This window comes from Pelobates fuscus, chromosome 11 (assembly GCF_036172605.1).
Source record: "Pelobates fuscus isolate aPelFus1 chromosome 11, aPelFus1.pri, whole genome shotgun sequence".
NCBI classification, from domain to species: Eukaryota; Metazoa; Chordata; class Amphibia; order Anura; family Pelobatidae; genus Pelobates; species Pelobates fuscus.
Window position 1 is genome coordinate 105,574,305 of NC_086327.1, and position 19,448 is coordinate 105,593,752.

At 40.8% G+C, this 19,448-nt stretch overlaps 1 protein-coding gene across 1 annotated transcript in view; it reads right to left on the bottom strand.

The window, feature by feature from the left end:
- The window catches only part of ACAP3 (ArfGAP with coiled-coil, ankyrin repeat and PH domains 3), a 167,164-nt gene that overhangs the window by 74,283 nt on the left and 73,433 nt on the right, over window positions 1-19,448 (bottom strand). Inside the window, exons 3-4 of the mRNA XM_063436445.1 lie at window positions 18,566-18,685; window positions 16,890-16,943 (exon numbers count right to left, since the gene is read on the bottom strand). Coding sequence (XP_063292515.1) covers window positions 16,890-16,943; window positions 18,566-18,685 — 174 coding nt within the window. The remainder of the gene's footprint in view (window positions 1-16,889; window positions 16,944-18,565; window positions 18,686-19,448) is intronic.

Here is a 19,448-nt window from a genome sequence, read left to right on the forward strand (position 1 = left end):
CCCTGTCAGAGATCCTGAGTAGACTAGATTCCACCTACACGTACGAATGTATGGCTAGTCGTCTGACCAGTAACCAAGCCAAACACATGACACGCTGGCACAGATGGGTGGAATACCAGCAAGGTGAAACATGTAAATAATTAAAACATGAAAAAATAAATAAATAATAAAATATAGATTAAAACATAAAATAAAAAATAAAACTATATATATATTTAAATAAGTAAATAACAAGCACCCAACAGCCAAACGACACATAATACTTAATTTAGGGCCAGTGAACTCCTAGCGTAACGAAGATGGTAAGCGATCACAGGTTAGCGCGCGCTGCTGCCTCCCTCCCTCCTCCCCCACTACCCAGTTAGGACAAGATGCGTATAGGCCATCCTACACATCGCTATCAGGGATTCCTGTACTGATTGGTTATATGCTTAGTGACTAAACTGTAAATCTGTCAACTGTACCAATTTTTGTTTTTACACTATGTTCAAACTGGATGAAACCTTGTATGTATACAACTGCTGTGTATTCAAAACAGATGTGGTATATGCTGTTGTCCTCTCCTTCCCCCTCCCTTTTTCTTTTCTGTACCCCCCTCACCAATGTGGTTTTTCATGTTATTATTATTTCTGACAAACGAAAAATAAAATACATTGAAAAAAAAAAAAATTACATTCATACATCCATCCACACATAATAAAACCTGGATTGGGTTTATATCTATATGTATCAAGCAGTAGAAAGTTTATATAGTTTATCATTTAATTATATTTGTTTTAATTTATCACATGGTTAATTTCCTCAATTAGAGTGTTATATATCTGTTTCATTGGATTATTTATATGCACATTATACAGGATTGTGCCTTTTTTCCATCTCCAATTGAGTTATAATTTGGGCCTTTAATTGACAAATATTTGGAGTGACTGTTTTTATCCATGATCTAGCAATCAAAAGCTTAGTAGCAGTAAGACAATGGGTGACCAGGGTTTCATTTCTTTTTTTCTAGTTTATTGCTGTACAAATGTAATAAAAGCTATTTCTGGGGTAGAATTTAATCTAACGTTACTTATTTCTGTTATTGTTTTAAATGTAAGATCCCATGTTGGTTTGATACTTGGGCAGTTCCACCATATATGTATCATGGAACCGTCCAAGTCAAAGCATCTCCAACAGTTTGGAGGATTGCTTTGGCAAATTTTGTTTAGCCTCCTCGGAACCATATACCATCTATAGCTAACTTTGACAAAGTTTTCCAGTATATTTAAACAATGAAAATGTTTTTTTAATTTTAAGAAATATAAGGCACCAGGAGTTGAAATCTATCTTAATATCTTGATCTCTCTCCCAATTTTTAAATGCAGTAGAAGTATTAGTTTGATTTATAAGATTCAAAAATTCAAGTATGATAGAGTATTTCTTGTACATAGTTTCTATGGAGAGAATTTTTTTAATAAATTTCCTTTTTCTCCGTTATAGTTCATAAGGTGTATTTTTAAAAAGCTCTTTATACGCAAGTAATTAAAGATTTCCCTCGGAGGTAGGGCCAATCAAGCTTTTACAGTGGGATAATCCATCAGTTGGTCTTTCTCATATATGTCCTTAATGCGAATATCCGATTCGGTATACCAGTTTTTCAGAGTTATATCTTCCATGATATTTTCTATAATTTTAAGAGATGTTGTTTCTGGGATTAGATCAGTTATTCCCATTTTTTTTATACTACCATTCATTTATTGTTTGCGAAATAATCATTGTTTTACATTCTGGTGTGTTACCCTTTTTCTTTACCTTAGCCCAGAATAATTTTTCTAAATTTGGCATGTCTTCTCTATATGCTTCTAATTTGTACCATGCTTGTTCTTTGCAGTCCGCGGCTTGTATATTGAGTGCATGGGACATTATAATTGCTTGATAAATATTTTTAATCAAAGGGTATCCTAAACCAGTGTTTCCCAACCCAGTCCTCAAGGCACACCTACCAGTCTAGGATTTAAGGATTACCCAGTTTTGTCTAAGGTGTTTTTAGAAAAAAAAGAAAAAACACCTTAGACAAAACTGGGTAATCCTTAAATCCTGGACTGGTAGGTGTGCCTTGAGGACTGGGTTGGGAAACACTGTCCTAAACCACCCCAATAGGCTTTATTCGCCAACGTTGTTGTGTTAATTCTCGGTTTCTTACCCCTCCATATAAAATCTGTAAAGCTGCTCTGTATTAAATTTAGCCAATGTATTGGAACCTTAAGGGGAATCATACGGAACAGATAGATCCATTTTGGGACAATATAGGCTTTAATCGTATTAATTCTGCCCCACCATGATATTGCATGGGATCTCCAATCTTTACACAATCTATTCATTTCTTTTAGTTGTTTTAAGAAATTAATTTCCATCAAACGGGCAACATCCGTTGTCAGTAGAATGCCTAAGTACAGAAGCTGAGTAATTGACCAACTGAATGAGTCATTTTTTCCTCTATGTTTGTTGTTAATGCAAGTGTTTTTAATATTCATTTTAAAATTTGAAACTTCCCCATATGTTGTTGTCTCTTGCATTAGCAGTGGCAGTGATTGTTCAGGATCTATAATAGTTAATATAACGTCGTCTGCATATAAACAGATCTTAAGTTCTTCATTGGGGATAGAGATCCCTTTAATTCCTATGTTTTGTCTTATTGAGCAGGCCAAAGGTTCCACTGAGATAACATATAAGAGTGGTGAAAGTGGGCAGCCCTGTCTCGTTCCATTATGAATTTTATAACATGACAGGAGGCTTCGTATTTGCTTAAGTCTCTCTTTACTAGAACTCCACAGCAGCACAGAAAACAACCAATCAGAGAAAAGTTAGGTACTATAAAACTCCCCTCCCCATGCATCATTTCCTCTTTCTTTGCTGCTCCGCATCAGTACAGGTCAGAGTACCACTGCCTCCTGCTTATGTGGGTGGCTTTGGGTTTTATTTTGACTTGTTAGGATTAATTTCTGGTATTTTTACCTATTTGTTGTCTGTACCTTTTATTTAGTATCATATATTTTTCTACTTTTATATATGTTATATTTTTGTACTTATTCGTTATCTATACTTTTTAGTTAGTATCATCGATATATGTTTACTTCTTATTTTGCCTCCCCTGTCTTCTTGGGGATTCCTTTCCTCATGTGGTAGTTTTTAGGGAGTTCTTGGGGATTTCTTGTCAGCCGTGCCTTCCCCCTTCCCCTCTCTGCATGCCCCGCCATTCGTCCCCGGGCTGCATGCACGGCATAGGGGTTTCAGGAGACTAGCCTCTGGCTGTCTCCTGATTTCTCCGAACCTCTTTGTATTTTACTGGCGACCGTGGTACTCGCGGTCGGCAGCGAGTACCCGGCGACCGAGCCACCCTCCCACGCGGCCGCCCCGCTCTCCACGTGGCCGCCGCCACACTCAGCTCCTTCTCTGAGCCGCGGGCAGCCGAACGGGTGGAGGAGGGTGCCCCTACTCGTAACGGCCCCTCCTCCGTCCACGGATCACAGCTCTGCCCTTTGCCGCCCTACCGGGATTCCCCGACGGATTTACTGCAGGTTTGCCTCCCCCCTTTTCATTTATGCCTTATATCTCATCACAGAGACATGATGTACACCTACAGGCTTAGACCTGGCGCATTATGCCCAGGGTGTTTCATATAGGAGTAATATGATGCCTGAAAGGCTGTAGATGTGTGACTTTCTTTAGAGGAATATTTACATGTAAAACGCTTCCGTTTATATTCTATTTTGTTACTTGTAATTCTGTCCTTATTTCCCATAACCCACCTTTTTATGCTTTGTGGATCATACATACTTAGGTCACCCTTTATCTTTAGATGCCAGTGTACATCTAGACTGCAGGATTTTTAGTTGGCTTTACATTCTTGAGATTGCTATAACATTTTTGCTGTCAGGGTATATCACAGATTTAGTATTACAGTTTGCTGTGTGCCTTCTGACAGTGTAGATCACAGATTTAGTTGTACTGACTGTGTACTCAGAGTTTTAGCTTTCCTGACTACCTGTATCACAGACTGCTGTGAGTTTCGCTACTGACATGTGGGTTTGCCGTCAGTGTATATCTCAGATCGCGGAGAGTTTCTGCGGTCAGTGCGTATCGCTGTCTAGTGTGCGTTCTCTGTCTGGGTATATCACAGTTTTTCTTCGAGTTACAGGTGTATATGAACGCAGTTATACAGGCTCGGTACAGGGGTATACGGTGCCAGTTAGCTCTTGGATTCATATCCTTCTCAGTGCATATTTTTTCTAGCCCAGCTGCGAGGTCCCAGGAGGGACTACTCTGATATGTTTTCTCTGCCTATGGCGTATATATGAGCTACAGACCTGGCTCTGACTCTAACTGGTATGGGAGACCAGTCGACGCTGATACCTTACAATCTTATCAGGTTCTTGGGGAGAGTCATTGAAGTTGGCTATTGTTTAGCCCTACTCCTGGAAGTGCCCATGGTTGCATATCATTAAGGTGGTATGGTGATGGTAATATGCTACGACATTTCTAACGATCTGTGTGTGCATGGCATACCGATTCACGCCTTACGGAGAGTATCGCCCAGTGTATCTTACGTTCACGGACATAGTGGTCACTCGGACAACTTCCGCTTTACCCGCTACAGTTGGAATACCACTGTTTGCCTGCTGGGCATTTATGAACTGCCAGTCCTGGTTCGGGTTACTCAAACGGCATTACGCTGTCTAAAGGGTTGGTGTCTAAGGGTCCTATGTCACAAGAGGCCCTGAGGATCTACAAATTTTGGGACCTCTATTCGAACCCAGAGGTCCCCGTTACTCATTCAATACCCATTGTAAAGCGCTACGGAATTGGAAGGCGCTATATAAATACATGTTAATAATAATATAACGGTAATACACAACCCATTGATTGGCCTGCTATGTCTGTGCCCATATTAACGGCCTGCTATGTCTGTGCCCATAAGATCGGCCTGCTATGTCTGTGCCCATAAGATCGGCCTGCTATGTCTGTGCCCATAAGAACGGCCTGCTATGTCTGTGCCCATAAGAACGGCCTGCTATGTCTGTGCCCATAAGAACGGCCTGCTATGTCTGTGCCCATAAGAACGGCCTGCTATGTCTGTGCCCATAAGAACGGCCTGCTATGTCTGTGCCCATAGAACGGCCTGCTATGTCTGTGCCCATAGAACGGCCTGCTATGTCTGTGCCCATAAGAACGGCCTGCTATGTCTGTGCCCATAAGAACGGCCTGCTATTGTCTGTGCCCATAAGAACGACCTGCTGTTGTCTGTGCCCATAAGAACGGCCTGCTGTTGTCTGTGCCCATAAGAATGGCCTGCTATTGTCTGTGCCCATAAGAACGGCCTGCTATGTCTGTGCCCATAAGAACGGCCTGCTATGTCTGTGCCCATAAGAACGGCCTGCTAGGTCTGTGCCCATAAGCACGGCCTGCTATGTCGGTGCCCCATTTATTGGCCTCCTATGTCGGTGCCTATTTGTATGGCCTACTATGTCGGTGCCTATCTGCTTGGCCAACTATCCTGTGTCCATTAGTTTGGCCTGCCGGGCCCGCTCTATTGGTGCCGAACCCCCTTTTGGCCGCGGGCCTGGGGGAATATCACTGAGAAGCCACTGCCCACCAGTGACACGGAAATAGGCAGGTGTCCGGACAAGCACCATTGCCATACTATCCAAGAGGACACCAATATACGGCCATCTGGATATGGTAGGTAGGGTGAAGGCCCTAAACCTCAGACCTGAGGGGCAAGTTTTCTTACTAAGACCCCGGACACACATCCGCGGTTTGCGCCAGTCCGGCGACGGCACATCTCCAAGGAGAACTTTGCACAGGCAAGGACCGGTACTCAGTCACCTACAGGAGGACGCGGTGTTCTCCTTGTCTTTATCAACTAACTCCGTATCTGCCTCCCGGTATCCATATAGCTATCGGTAGTTATTCCCGCGTAAGGTTAGCTCCTGGCCCTGTGCAGTGGGGCTTACTTGTCTTGCCTTCCGGCCTGCTATTTGCCTTCTAGCTGAGATAGAATTTGCGTTTTTTTACTCATACCTACGTTATTGTCTTTTTCGTGACTTCCTTTTCCTTTCGCTCGGGTCGTCGAGAGGCCTGACTTGGCCTCCTCCGGCCTCCCGGGTGCTCGTGGATTGCGGAGAACGTCTCCTGCTTTCCTCAGACTACCAACGGTCCGCCTGGAACCCGCGCGCGCGCACGGGATCCGGACGGTCAGTTGATAGTTTTTCCATCTTTTTCCCGTAGATTACCCTCAGCCTTATGCTGATACTCGTATTTGGTGTACCCTATAGTTGGTCACCCTGAGTCTCTAGGGACTCTAGCTTGGATCACAGGAGGGTGCGGCCCTCCATCACTTCGATCCGAGGACATTTTATCTTCTGGAGCAGAGAGCGAACCCCTCTCAGATACGGAACCGGACACTGATTTGTTATTAGAGGGCGCACCCCTCCCTCAACCTCAGCCAGAGACTGAGCTGGATACAGGGGTCATGTTTGGAGGAAACATTCTCATAGAGAGGAACGGTCACGGATGCAGACTCTACTGTTTGGTTATTTACGGGTACGGCCCGCTCAGACTATCAGCCGGACGTTAGCACGTTATTTGACCACATTAGTAGAGAGCGCGGCTCTCTCATACACTCGTCGCTCTACGGTGCCATCCATTTGTTCATCACACAGGCTTGTACCTGTGCAAGACATCGATGACCACATGGAGGGGCGTCCCTCCTGCATTCAAGTAGATCTGACGTCCGTGCTACTGATTCCGATATAGAGGACTGCCTGGTCATGCAAGATATCCATATTTAGACTGGATTTCTCTAGTCTATCTCCTGCAACGGAGGGATATTCTCGCCGAGGTATAACGAGGGGTGACTCCCACTTATTTATACACATTCCTGGAGATGGTTCGGATATCGGATGGAACCCAGGTATTATGTGAGTGCAGGTTTGGGTGTATTCGGCACCATAGAAAGCAGAGGATTGCTTTCTGTTTCTGGATATCCAGACCATTGTACAACTGCTCAGACAGTTTTCTCCCATATTTAGGTGGCAGGAGATACGGGGACCTACAGGGAGCAAACGGGCTCTGCCTTGCTCGGGTAACAGGATTAAGGAGGGCCTATTACCCGCTCTGAAGGTACAAACCGTACGTATGGTTCACATGGTAGACCGGGAAACCCGGTTTGTCTTGACCTCCCCGGTCATCAGATCTTGGGATAAGATGGCAGGACTGCCCCGTCTCCTCGAAACGCATACCTGGTGATCAGGGTTCGGAGATGGAGGACCCTCCGTCTATACTCTAGTTATTCCTCACGGGAGCCGTTTTTGTTGGATTCGCGCTACCCTACTCTTCAACTATCGTCGAGGAGACCTACGAGACCTTATGGTGGTACCTGCTATACCACGACTCCTACACAGACATCTTTCACTCTTGGACGGGGGCATTTCTGGATGGGAATCTGCGTTCCTGTTTGCACTTCCCATTCCTTTGAAGATTTCTGAGATTCCCTATTCCCAGAATAGTCGACCACCGTTCCTCCACTCAAGTTCAGTTCGAACCCTGAATGGACGTCCTTTGGAGCCTTTTCTCTACGGCGTCCGAAGTTTACACAGTCCGTTTGGAATATTGGAATCACTTAGTATGCGGCTGGTTTGGCCACACTATCGCCTGCATTATGAATTTATGCTCGGATGAGACACCCCACCGGGTGGGACAGGAAGGTACGAAGAATCCTCCTCGATTATTTTGCGATTTTGGTGGTGGTCTTCGGTGCATTCCTTGAGATTGGAGATCTCCCTGCAAGGCCGCATCGCTGAATGGCCCTGGCACGATCGGAGGAGCCGCCTTACGGGTCATGAGTTGAGACTTGGTGTCAGTTTTTCTCCTCGCGACCCTAAGTCTTGGATCGGATTTCAGAGTTATACAACTACAGGAAGGTGGCTAATAGGTCAGCCTACCAGCTCATGGACCGACTTCTAGGAAACTGGTCGCTACTCCACGTACAATGGATTTACCGGCGGATGGTGCTTTTTTTCCCTATCTGAGATACTTCGTCGGTTGGCATCTTCTTTGACCCGTCGGCTGTCATTTATCGTATTTGGAATGTCCAATTAGGATTACTCTGATATTTCCTGGAATAATAACCAGCGACACAAACAGCGTTGGATTGGTGAACTGAGCGTTGAAACAGCAAATACGAAGCCTCCTGTCATGTTATAAAATTGTAGATTATGCTAGCTTTAGTGTACCTATAATCTTAATTTTATTAATGACAGGAGGCGAGTATTTCCCACCCATTCTTGTCCCTCCCTTGTTTAAGGTTATAGTTTAGATTATCAGGTAAGTATGCAACTCTGTTTGTTGTCTCTGCTACCTGTCGCTTGTTCCTTATGTCTGTGTTCTTTTCCATAGTAGGGTTGGGATATTTACATATTAGGTTAATTTGGTTGCTACGTTGGGTACCTACATGTTTATTCAGGGTACATTTCATTGGATAATCAACCTGTTCGATTCTGTTTTTCTCTCGTTTCAGTTTACAGTCCATCTACACTATCTAGTTTGACGGTTTCACTTGGATGGTGGACATCGTTAGATTCATCGTATCTAGGACTTCGTTTCTTCCCCATGATGTTCTCTGCCTTTTATTCTGTTTTGTCGCAGCTTGAAAGAGGAAATGATGCATGGGGAGGGGAGTTTTATAGTACCTAACTTTTCTCTGATTGGTTGTTTTCTGTGCTGCTGTGGAGTTCTAGTAAAGAGAGACTTAAGCAAATACTCGCCTCCTGTCATTAATAAAATTAAGATTATAGGTACACTAAAGCTAGCATAATCTACAATTTCGAACCATTCAGATCTTAAGTCCCTACCAACTACTCTAGCTGACGGCGCCGAGTATAGAGCCTCCACTGCGCTCATGAACCACCCATCGAAACCCATTTTCAGCATGGTTTGTTTTAAAAAGTCCCAGTTGACCCTGTCGAAAGCCTTCTCGGCATCAACCGACAGGGTCAACAAGGGCACCGTAGTTTTTTGGGCCCAATCCATTACTTCTATCAGTCTTCGAGTATTATTATTTGATTGCCTTCCTGCAATAAAACCTATTTGATCTTTATGTATAATATCCGGCATAATTACTTGGAGTCTTTTTGCCAATATAGCTGAGTACAGTTTAACATCGACATTTATTAACGATATAGGGCGATAGTTTGATAATTCTGTTGGAGATTTGCCAGGTTTTAATATCGGACTAATATGTGCCCGCAAAAGATCTGCCAAAGCATGGCCTGCTTTTGATATTTCATTAAATGTTTCAATTAGCATGGGGATAATTTGATTTTTGAAAGTTTTATAAAATTGGTTAGTATATCCATCGGGGCCTGGAGCTTTTTGTTTTGCAAGGTTTTTAATTGCCCATCCTAATTCGTCTGTTGTAAAAGGCTTATTTAAATTTTTTAACTGGTCCTTTGAGATTTTAGGCATTTTTATATTTGATAAATAACTTTTCATGACTGATATTGGGGTATTAAGTTTTGGACTATATAGTTTACCACAGAACTTCCTAAATGTTTCAGCTATATCTTCAGGCTTAATAATATTTTCATCACCTACTAAGATTTTATACATTTTTCTTTCTAGATTTTGTTTTTTTAGTCTATTTGTTAACATGGAATCTACTTTATTATTTTTATAGTAAAATTTTATTTTCAGTTTATTTACATTTTTTGGATTCTTGCTTCAACTAATTTGTTTATATTGAATTCGCAAATGTTAATCTTTTCTTGCCTCTCTCTTGAGAAATTATCTTTATTTAGTGCTGATAACTTGTAGTATTCTATGTATAAGTCTGACAGTTTTATCTCTCTATTACTTTTTTGTTGACTCGCCAATTTGATCCAGTAGCCTCTTATCACTGTTTTAAATGTGCACCAAAGACATTCTTTTGTTATTTCATCTGTTTCATTTTCTTTAATAAATAAATCCATCAAATTAATCATATGTTCGATATTTGGTTTAGCTTCCAATAACTGATCGTCTAGTCTCCATATTGGCGGTATTTTTTTTATTCTTTCTGCTACTTCAGCAATTATTAGATCATGGTGCGACCATGTATTTTCTTTTATATGGACTGATGTGAGGTAATTAAAAAATTTAAATTACCAAGAATTAAATCAATTCTTGCCGCAGAGCCATGAGGGATCGATCGATGAGTATAGTTTTTTTCATTAGGATGTCTCATTCTCCAACAGTCAATCAAGTCAAATTTATTTACAATTTTATTCATTTCTTTAGCCTGTTTAACCAAATTTTGATTATTGTTTTGGCAAATTTCTACTTGTTTATCCATAATGGGGTCAAGTATACAGTTAAAATCTCCTGCTATCACTACCAACCCTTTTTTCACCTGTTCAGTAAGTCTCAAGCTCTTATTTAATAATTTAATCAGGTGTTTGTTTGGTAAATATACATTTACAAATGTATACATTACTCCATTCAGTAGGCCAATTAGTATCAAAAATCTACCTTCTGATTCTGCTTTATGATATTGACATTCAAATATTGTGTCCTTAGAAAAAATAATAGATACCCCACTTTTTTTCCGTTTGTTGTGATGCTGTATAAATTAATGGAACATTTTTATAATGCCATAAGCGTTTATTATTTGCTAACCAGTGAGTCTCTTGAATGAATCCAACCTTAACCTTCTCTCTAGTCATTAAATCATATAAAAAAAACTATTTTTATATGGGAGTTAAGGCCTTGCGCATTTATGGAAATTAATTTAATCATGTAACCTTTTCAATTTTAAACCTTCTAAGAGTTTATCCCCAATCCATAAGACATACAAAAGCATTAATCTCATTCATATCCCAATAAACAATCCACATTCTCTTGGATAACTAAATGTGATCCAAGGTCTGAGTACCTTATTTGTACCCTATGGGGAGAGACAACCCAACCCGCAATGATGGTAGAAGAAATAGAGATTGACTTGATCTCTATTGTTTTAACTGCTGACTCCTTATATAAGTAGGAATGAGGGGGATGGAGTGTTACATATCTAAATCTTTACTGCTTCTTCCAGGCAAACTTTTAATTCCATTAAAGAGACAGATTCCTTATCTGACACTCTTTTGGGAGAAAGCGGTGAAGTGGATTGAGAGAGTTCCATAGTTAAGATTTCTGATATTTCTTGACTTGACTGTGGGGGGAAAAAAAGTTGAAAGCCTTTTTTCATTTTTTTGACTTTTCTCTCATTTGTCAGATTTAGTTGACATCTTTTGTTCTTGTGTTTTTTTCTTTGTGGCCATTTTATATTTTCTTAGTTTTTTGCCACTATTTGGAGTGTCGGTTTTAATTCTTGTGCTGAGATTCTTTAATATATATTCCCCATGCAAAAATATGAGTTTTCTAATAAAAAAAAAAGATCTAATAGGAGGAGTATTAGAACTTATGTGTCTACTCAGTTTTAACAGAATTTTTGTTTTCAGTCATATACAGACTTTTAGCAGTCTTGATGATCTTATAATCTTATAAGTAGTTCTATAGCAGAGCAGCTTTTTCCGTTTTTTTTTTTTTGTTTTTTTGTTTTTTAACAAACTGTTGTATCCATTCATATATCTGTTCAATTTATATGATGTTTAATATATAGTATAGAGTATTTATTATAATATGGTAAAATAAATACCTAATAAGAGTATAAAGAGTATAATGAATTGGTAGCGTGGCAATTAGGAATGTCAATCATTTGTGCTCAGCTTATACTTAGCTTGTCTTGTCGCATTATTTAGTGGTATGAAGCTGATTTTCTTTATATCTTTTTTTGCCACGCACAATACAGTCTTGTGTATCGTGACTGTCAAGGTTGCAGCTTGCTATTTCTCCAATTTTATTTTCGGATCTGCTCGTTTGCTCGTGTACTCTCCTCCCAGCACTTGCTTCCTTGCCACTTTCACCGCTTCGTTTTTCCACCCTCCCGTCGCTCACTTCACTCTCCCGCCAAACCCACGATCATCTTCTGGCACGTGCACGTCCTAGTTACGTGTCTCCCGTCATCACGCTTCCAATAAATATTATTATTTAATCAAGTGTCCCTCGTTGGTGCAGGTTACTTAATGATGATTAAAGATATTTGAAAAAAACAAATGCCGTGTCAATCATTTTATCTTCTAGCAATGCTTCTATCAAGTTACCCTGGTCCACTGTTTAAAGGGTACCACTGTTCTGACTTTAGAGCTTTATTTGTTTTTATAATTAACACACAATAAATGTATGACTGTGAGCAAAAGTTAAGGGAATGTTATGGTGGAGTAATGCCGGCGTTGGCAGTACTGATAATATCCTTTACCCCCTTGTGTCCTATTCAACCGGCTGCCTCCCTCAGGCATTGGGGAAGTTAAAATCGGACTCAGTGTTCCAGTCCCTGATGATGTAGTAAAGTAAATTAGAGATGGCTGAACCCAATGCATGTGTCTGTTCACTGCTGATGGTATGATATCATGTTTTAACCTAATGTCCCCAGTATGCAATAAACTGCACTAGGGAGAGAACAGGAAAGAGAGCTGTATGCTACTTTGTCATTGGGAATACAGATCTCAGTCATATACCCACAACGTATAGGTGGAGTCGCATAGGAAAAAGATATGGACGGCGTCAATCATACACCTCGCCATCCCTACTGTTATGTCGGTGTTAAGCGCCAGGTAAATGGTTATCATGAAATGTGCGAGTCTGTAACTCTGGAGGTCTTGAACCCACTGTCTCCATTTAAGCAGCTTCGCTAACAAATTCTAAGACGTGGTTTCTTCCTTCACACACTGCATTTCCCTGCTATTTGTCTGCCTGGATGAATTGAGGTTTAGTACAGCAACGCCTGGGAGTCTGTCTACGTTTTCCATCACTTTCCCCTCTAAGCAGCTTCCCATCCCCCTATTCCATAGTATGCATAAATCATTTCCCTCACAAGATGGGATGGGGAAGTCCCTTTCCTGTAAAATGCTCTCAGTTCCAAGGGGAAATTTGAGGATGATCACTAGGTGCTCAAATCATATCCTAATGTTTCCTGTAAATCTGCCCTCCTAAAGCATGTCCTGCGTCCCTCCCTCCATTCTGCCTGCAGTCTGCTGTTAAACCCTTTACGTTAAGACATCAGGAAATGAGATAGGATTTGCTGTCTGACCTTCCGCTGCCTTCCATCCCTAAGCTTCTCTCTCAAAATTCTGACGTAGTGGGATGAAGCTTTCGGATTTTTACTACCATGTGTGATTGAGTCCTGGCAGGCAGTATCTTGCCATACGAGGGACAGAGAGAATCCCCATTGAACAGCAGAGACAAGGGTGTCATGGGGGACACAGTGACCTCTAAATTGTAGCAACTGTTTAAAGAAAACAGGCATTTTTTAAATTTATAGTAAAAGACTGCATGTATTTTATTAAATTTTTTGGAAAATCTATATTTATCAAGTATTTTTTATCACAAAGTACAAAAAAGGAAAGTCAGATCAGATAGTAGGAGTAGAAATGATTGGCAATCACGTTATAATTTGGTTATGTCCATTCCATGGTGTGTTAGGAAAATTAGGGAGTCCTTAATAATATGAAACTTGCTCTAGGCTGTGATCTGTTTATCTTCGAGGCTATAGCCATCATGTATTTGCCAATCCACTCGGTCAAACGCCTTTTTGACATGGATAGACTCCGAACAGCCACATCAAACAATCTGGTCATGTTGTCCCTCGCCACCCTATCCGAGACAAAGGCCAAATGATCTGAGCAGACTAGGAGAGGAACCACCTGATGGACTTTTGCAAATAGTTTCAAGTCTGCATTAGGCAGAAAGGGAGTCCCTGTGGAAAATATTTCCCTGTAGTAGTGCACTAAAGCCACGGCACGTGTTGTAAGAGGATGCTGCCGAAGGCCTTGTAATAACAGAGCGGCAATCCATCTGGTCCAGGGGCTTTACTGGCTTGGGTTAATTTACAAGCTGCTTTGAGCTCTTCTTCTTTACCTCCAGGTCAGAGGCTGCACTTAAGGATCTTGGGACATATTTGTCCAGGTACAGTCTAATCTTTCCAGTTCTAGTAGCTATTCGTGTTGCTGACTGGGTATTTTGCAACTTATCTAGGGCGATGTAGTAGGTATGAAAATCATTAGATATGGCCCTCTGGTCGACATATGTCAATCCCAGAACTTTTAGTAATACGATGAACATGGCACACATGTCTCTTCTTTTGCAGCATTCCGCCAACGGTTGTCAGTTGTCCACATTTGTCCGAATGCTCGGAAAAGAAGCAAGCTGACTTGCGGAGAGTTATGGCAGGTTTCTTTGTTAGGTGTGTATTCAAAATATATCTAGCATTTAGTAATTCTTTATAAACTTCCTCAGATAAGCTTGCTTTATAGGATGTTTCTAATGTTGCTATTTGTGACAGTAAATCTGGCTTTAATTTTTGGACGTGTTTTTTACTTATTTATTTTTTTAAGGAAAGTGCAGGTGTTTACAAAGTGTCCCCTGACTACGCATTTTTGTGCCTCCCACTTGGTGAGAAGAGACATGTCTGTTGTGTCGTTCACAGAGAATAACCGTGAGAGTTTCTCCCTCGTTAAGTGGTACCTCTCTCTCTATATCTTGGATAACTGTCTCGTTCAACTTTCATCATCTTTTGCTTGGCCTTGTCAGTGGGGGATGCTATGCTGGAGATGATGGGAGCATGGTCATACCATGCTGAATGTCCGATCTTAGCTGAGATTAGGTGGGTCAGGGCTTCCAGTGCTATTAAAACAAAATCAATTCTGGGGTAATGATTGCGTAGGTTAGAGAAGTAAGTAAAGTCCCTACCATCTGGATTTGTCACCCGTCAGCAGTCAGCTTGTCTCACACTCCACAATGTGTGCCTGAAGCTATGTAAACAATGTGCTGGGTAACTGCTGGATGTATCAGCCTTTGGGTCTAGTGGATTATTTATGCCCCACCCCATTATAAGTAGCTCCTCCCAGAAGCTCTCCAATCTATTTAGTGAATATCTATTAAGAGATAAATCAATCTTGCCCTGTATAGGGAAAGTATAGGCAAACTCAGAAGTTATTGTGTCTTTTACGAATACATTTCTGCCATGATTATTAGCCAGGGAGGCAGTCAGCACACAAGGTGTGTGTATACAGACCAAAATTGATACACCCTCGCACTTTGCATCTGGGTTACTGGAAATGTATACCTGTGAATAGTTGGAGGGCTAGGGCTACGTTTGTTCTGGAGACTTTTTGACTCATTAATTCCCTGAGGATTCTTGTCTGCCGCTCCGGAGTATTCAATCTCTGAGTATTGTAAGTATAGCTGACCAGTGGGGCCTCTCTAGAATTTTTTTTTAGCCAATGCAAGAAGCTCTAGCAATCAATATGCGCTGGGTGGGAAGGCAAGAGTATTGGGAAAAGAGAGAAAGAATTTCTTCCTGTGGGGACTTTCTAAAAACGCCAATGTTATGCATTTTATACTACTCTTTCTGGGATGTGTATGGGTTTACTTTTGGTTGATTTTTAAAATCTGTATAGTGATGCTGTATTGTAGAGGCAATCAATTTAGTTCAGAGTCATTACAGCGTTCTTTAGAATGACGCACATCATTAACGCAAGTGGAACAATTAAGCATGCTCCGTGACCCCCTGAACTTCCACTATTAGACTAGAGAAGAGTATCACATTTAGAATTACCAATAACATAGATATTGTGGATTGCGACAGCCATCACCATCAGCCAAGCTTCACCTAACTGCAAATAGGACTTTAGGTCCACAGTATCTTGATTACAGATATCCCTTAAACCTAACTTCAGCCAAACCGTAATACAAGCCCTTTCTAAATTAATTCCCTTTAATTGCAGCTGTAGCTTTTAAAATACCTCCAGGACGAATGTCACTACAATGACACATTGCGTCATTGGAGCATCACTCAAACTATATTCATTATTTTCAAATGGTAATATATGATTTTTTTTTTTTTATCCAAGCTTATTTGAGCAGGTCCGTGTTGTCCACTGGCTCCTTTTTCATTGTATTCCGCCCCTCCCCCCCCTTACTTATTTACGTTTTTTTACCTACATATTATAAAGCGCTGCAGAACATGTTGGTGCTGTACAGGTAATATGAGGCACCCTGCTTCTGGACACATATAGACTAAATAAAGTGAGCAACTTGTACCCCTCATTTTGTCACTTGTTTCTCGACAGGCCAGGGGTTTATAAGATGCCTGATTTAGGCAAATAACTGAAAAGCCACGGGAAGCGAGCGTCTCTCTGTTCTTGGGCTGTGTACTAGAACATCTGGCAGTCACTAGAAACCCCGTCACTGTGTGATTATGCAACAACCGGCCGGGCTAAGCAGATGTGTCTCGAAATCCCTGTAATAATCCAGTCTCAACAGGCAAATGAGATGAGTGTTTTAAATAAGCACAGAACACAATATTACTTGCCTATTTAACTCCACTGCTGTTAATGAGACAGAGAGAGACAGAGAGAGAGAATGAGTGAGGGAGGAGTGTAATCAATAAAATTAAGATAATTCCCCAGCACTGAAGAACAATGCAGACAAATATACTGACTGGAGAGATCTCTGTGCTTCAATCTCTAGAGAGAAAAAAAAACACTAGAAGAGGTCTATAGAGAAAAAGAAAAAGTGCAAGAAAGCATGAGACAGCTAGTGAAAGAGACAGTAACTTAGACAAAGAAAGAGAGCAATAGGGAATGAAGGAGCACGTTCGAGAAAGCATGAGAGAGTACAATTAAGAAGGCTACGTGTTCCAGAAAACAATGAACAGCAATATAAGTACAGAAGGAAGCAAGAGCATTTCCCCCCCCCACCCCCCCAATAGCTCTTACCATGTGGTAGTTCACCATTTCCTGAAGGCTGTCCCCAAATTTGTCCAGACATTCCTGCAAAGAGAAATCAGACGGCTTACTAGATATTCACTGTCCAACCTTAAAGCACATTCTGCACCTATGCAGAACAATCCCACTCCATCCGATGAACACTAACTTACACCTGGCCTCTTTCTCCTGGTTTTACAAATACATCACAGAGGAATGTCAAAATAATTGGATTTACTACTGTCCCACCTGCAGTATACAAATTAAACAAACTCCAAAGAAAAATTGAAATGTGTTTTGGAAAACTACACACCAGAGAGGAAACTGTATTGGAAGGAGGCTACATGCCTGCTAATTAAAAGGACAATCTTAGCATCATAACTTCAGCAGACAGCAGTGGATATATTGCCATGAATCCCCTAGTATCATTTTCAGACAATGACATATACACTTTAACCCGTTAAGGACACATGACATGTGTGACATGTCATGCTTCCCTTTTATTCCAGAAGTTTGGTCCTTAAGGGGTTAAGGTGGCGCTTTCAGCACCATAATATACACAAATACTGTATATTGTACTGGTTATGGTGTCTGGAGTCCCCAGGTGACATCCCACTTTAAGGAGCCAAACCATTTTTGAACAGTTTAACAGTTACCTGTGTCCCCCTGGGCATCCACGATCCTTCTAATCGTTTGTGATATCACTAAAGTGGATGTTCCCATTTCATTCTAGCAATATAAAGTTTGTCCTTATCTGGACATCATTCATCGGCTCCGAGAGTTAGATCATACCAGGGATAAGCAACCGTCAGCTTTATCAGCTTTATGGTGATAAGAGCATCATGGGGGATGTAGTCCATATCATCTATAATGCTGGAGGTTGCATACCCCTGGATTATACCCTCAGCCAATACATTATGTCTTAATAGGTCCAAAACTGAGAACACACTGTTTTTTTTCCAAGGTTTGGTTACATTACGTCTTATATGCTATACTTGTGTAACGTCTAAGAGTTGCAGCATGTCTTTTAGGCTGTACTAGTTTTGTTAACGACTAGGTTTCCTTGCTTTGTAGATACAAGTGTGTATTTGAAAGAAAAAGAAAAATAGGAAAGAATATCAATAATTCAGTAAAAAGACATCAGCCCGGTGATTATAACAAAGTAATCAGTCTATATGGAAACTAGAAAGGATAAACAGAACCATTAAAAGTACAGCAATAAGGCTTGTGCTTTATAGATATATTCAGTTCAAAATAGAGCTGGATACACAATTACAATGATTCATTTGAACACAGTCGGAATGTTGATCCAGAGTGAAAACAGTTGCAGAGTCTAAAAGAAATCTCTCCATCACATCAGATAAGATTACTGGTTCTAGCAAGAACTGGTTCTAGAGCTGTGCACACACTGGGTATCCCAGTATTGTTCAGTAAGCCACATGTTTCCATATACGCCACTGTATTTTTTTTAAATATAAACCAATGGAAAATATAGGACTGGAAACTTTTCAAACATTTTTTCCAATTCATTTTGTCTTCTGGATTAACATGATTTGTGAAAGGATTACTGTACTTACATTCCACCCTCAATAATGCAAATAGTGTAAATCAAGTTAGTATCCATTTATTCAAATTGCAGTAGCCCAGTCGTGAATGAATATAAGGCCATTGCAATATAAGAGACTTACCGAGATCATCTCATCTTTCTTACACTGCTGCGATAAATCTCGGATACCGCTTACAAAGTGCTTGTTAGTTGTAAGGTAGGTTTTGCCAGCTTCGAGCATCCCACTGCATAGTTTGACCAACTGCGTAAAAGAAACAAACAAAAAAAGAGCATTAGAGCAAGAACGAGGAGATAAAAGTACATTCATGGAAGTGTGAAATGTCCATGAGTTTAAAGTGAATTTCAAATTTCTGATAAAAAAAAGCCGAAACGAAAACATTGCTGACATGGAGAATCTTTCTGATTCGCCAATTTTCTACCCAAAAAAAAAAAAAAACCCTGTACCTACCCATATTTATTAAATGTATAGAACATAGGTGCCATTCAAATACTACATTACATGATCTTCCGTATATTTTGTATACATTTTTAATAAAAATGTAAAAGAAAATGGAGACTCATGAAAAAATTGGTTAAGCCCTATTTCAATATATAGTTATTTTACTTCATGATATTGGGCACTATTACCCTCTCCTCCTTCACCCTTTTTTTCTTTATGAAAAAGACAATATTAAAAACACCAAAAAAAAACAAGAAAAAAAAAAAACACACCTTGAATTCCATACTCACTCGTTTCCATCTCCTGTCTGTTGCAGTTGATTGGACTGTTCTCCCAGACTCAAAGCACGTGTACTCTGAGCCAGGGAGGGAGCGAGGGAATAGGCAGTGGGCAAATGTAGGACATTAAATTTGGAAAACCAACAAACTGCTGAATGTAGACAAGCAGGGAGGGCTGGGACGGAGAGCAAGAATAAGAGATATTTAAGCTTCCCTTTTCAGGAGTGCTCCTAGCACTGCCAGCAAGGGTAGGCGCTCATTACCGCTGCCGACAGATGTAATTTTTG